The 2500-nt window shown below is 38.6% G+C and overlaps 1 protein-coding gene and 1 pseudogene across 1 annotated transcript in view; one reads left to right on the forward strand and one right to left on the reverse strand.

The window, feature by feature from the left end:
• The window catches only part of LOC137972737 (uncharacterized), a 2106-nt pseudogene extending 341 nt beyond the window's left edge, over positions 1-1765 (forward strand).
• Positions 1766-2443: 678 nt separating this feature from the next.
• Positions 2444-2500, reverse strand: part of LOC137972738 (uncharacterized) — a 1152-nt gene continuing 1095 nt past the window's right edge. Inside the window, exon 1 of the mRNA XM_068819458.1 lies at positions 2444-2500. This exon is cut by the window's right edge and continues 1095 nt beyond it. Coding sequence (XP_068675559.1) covers positions 2444-2500 — 57 coding nt within the window.

Raw genomic sequence — 2500 nt, forward strand, 5'->3', positions numbered from 1 at the left:
TTACCTATGATCGGCGTGACAAATTATACTTGTTTTTTTTTGTGTGTCTTCTGTGTCCACATATCTTTTATATCACAAATATGTCATTTGCCATTAAACATTTGAGGTATTGTTGACTTATTGAATATGCCTTATATGTTGTTATTTTTAGTGGAAGGAGATTCACAAGATATTTCTGCTTTTCCTGCTTTAACATTCGATGGTGTTGTGCGATACTCCAAGGAGAAGTCTGGTTGTACTACTACCTCAAAAGTTTACAAATTTATGGCAAAACCGGGCTATCTACACGATATCAAGGGTAAGTATCATGTTTTCGAATGTACGAGAATATAATAGTAATAGTTCCAGCATCAGAGTAATAAGCTTTTATTCATGAACAAGACATTTTGAGGGTAAATCTTACACCTAATAGTTAAAAATGTTGTATATCTTGCAGTGAACTATAGTGCAGAGACGGCCAAAGTGAATGCTAAATGCTTTAGATCTATGAAGAAGAGTGAGCCCCCTCACATCATGGAGGTATCTGCAAAGATAAGCGATGCCTCTCTGGCAGGAAAATGTTCCTGTGTTGGAGGAATAGGGGGATACTGTCATCATGTAATTGGTCTGCTGTACTACCTGGCACTTCTTAAGCAACTTGGTCATTGTTGTTTACCTGATGAACTTACCTGTACCAGTATGAAACAGCGATGGAGTGTTCCAAGGGGAAGGAAAATTGAGCAAAAGGAAATTCAAGATGTTTTGGTTAAAAAACCCAGATGGGAGCACAGTACAGTAAATTCATCAAAAGCACTCTTTATTCCCCTGCTACTATGTATGGAACATGGACGAAAAATCATTTTAGCCATTACACACCCCAGCCTCTCATAGCAAACCCTGGTTCCAAGTAAAGGACAGATGAAAAATGTACCATTTGTGCCATGTAGATATGGGAATGTGCCAAAAGGCTGTGTGTTATACCAGCAGAGGATGTCAACAGACTATGTTATAAATGATTTCACATGCACTGCTTTTCCAGAATTGCCACTGGACAATTCAGAGGAAAGGTTTCAAAACAATTGTTCAATCTGTTTGGATAATAAGCAACAAGCTGCATTTGAAGCACTTTCCATCACCCGAGAGGCATCTCTTAAAGTTCAAGAACAGACCATAACTCAATCTTCAAGCAGCATCTGGTATCTTCTTCGAAAAAAAAGAATCACCGCTAGCAAATTTGGCTTGGTTGCCAAACGAGTGTCAAATTTTGACTCTTTAGTAGGCCAGCTCAATCCCAGCAGATATGTCCAAACCAATGCCATGAAAAGGGGGATTGAACTTGAGGCACATGCTGCCATGGTTTATGCAAATTCAGCAAAGGGGGGACGTGTTAATCTTTTCCCTTCAGGTTTGGTTATAAATCCGAAGTGTGCATGGCTGGGCTACAGTCCTGACCGAAAGGTTTATGACCTGGATGCAGTTAATGGTGGGAAAAATCCCTTTGGCCTACTAGAAGTAAAGGTTGTTAAGGAAGGCGAAACAACATTTGACAATGTCAAATACTTGGTCAAAGATCCTGTCACCAGTGCATATACTTTGAAGACAACAGACATTTATTATTATCAAGTCCAATGCCTACTTGGTCTCACTGGTCTGGAGTGGTGTGATTTCTTCCGTTATATCAATGACAATTTATATGTGTGTCAAAGAATAATGTTTGATCAGTTTTTTTTTTCAGGAGGCCAAAGACAAAGTAGACAGTTTTTTCTTTCAATATTGTTTGTGCTGATGAATATATTAATTTTGTCATATTCAGGATCACTCGGGAAAACATGGGTGAAACGTTGGAGGCACAAGTAATGTCTTTAGACATGTATTAAACGCAGCATTTTGATTTTAACTGTATCGAATGTATTCTGATTCGTGCACCTGTCAATGATAAGCCCCAGAAGGGAGAAAGGTGGACCCAGGACATTTAAGATTCTCACCTCTGGGATTAGAATTTCACAGAAGACAAATTTCCATGAGTGGGCGGTTGTGACAGGGAAAGGGGTATGTTTTTGGCATGGGAAGGGGTGTGTAGATACTAGCAACCATGCTCTGGTTAGGAAATTTGACATTGAAACAGACTAGAATGTCAAGTCCCCTGGGGTATGTCTTAGGTCCCCCCCCCCTTACCTCCCCCTTGGTTGAGCATTTATTTGTGTATTGTGAATGCTTAATATATTAGGAATACCATTTATGCATTATTAATACCATATATAGCAAAGACCACTCTTAAATATTCATAATGTACCCATCAATAATTTTACCAAAGTTTGTTACTAGTTAGAGTTATTTCAGTAACCCTATTCAAGTCTAGGATTTAATATTTCAAAGTCAAAAAGGGAATTACTTAGTGTCTATCACTACAGGTGTCTTCATGACCAATAACCCATTTCTTGTAATCACTCCACAGCTGTTCATTTTACTTGTCATTTTGAGATAATATTAGGGAACCCTGAAAATTTGTGAGCAAGCAAGC

This window comes from Montipora foliosa, chromosome 10, assembly GCF_036669935.1.
Source record: "Montipora foliosa isolate CH-2021 chromosome 10, ASM3666993v2, whole genome shotgun sequence".
NCBI classification, from domain to species: Eukaryota; Metazoa; Cnidaria; class Anthozoa; order Scleractinia; family Acroporidae; genus Montipora; species Montipora foliosa.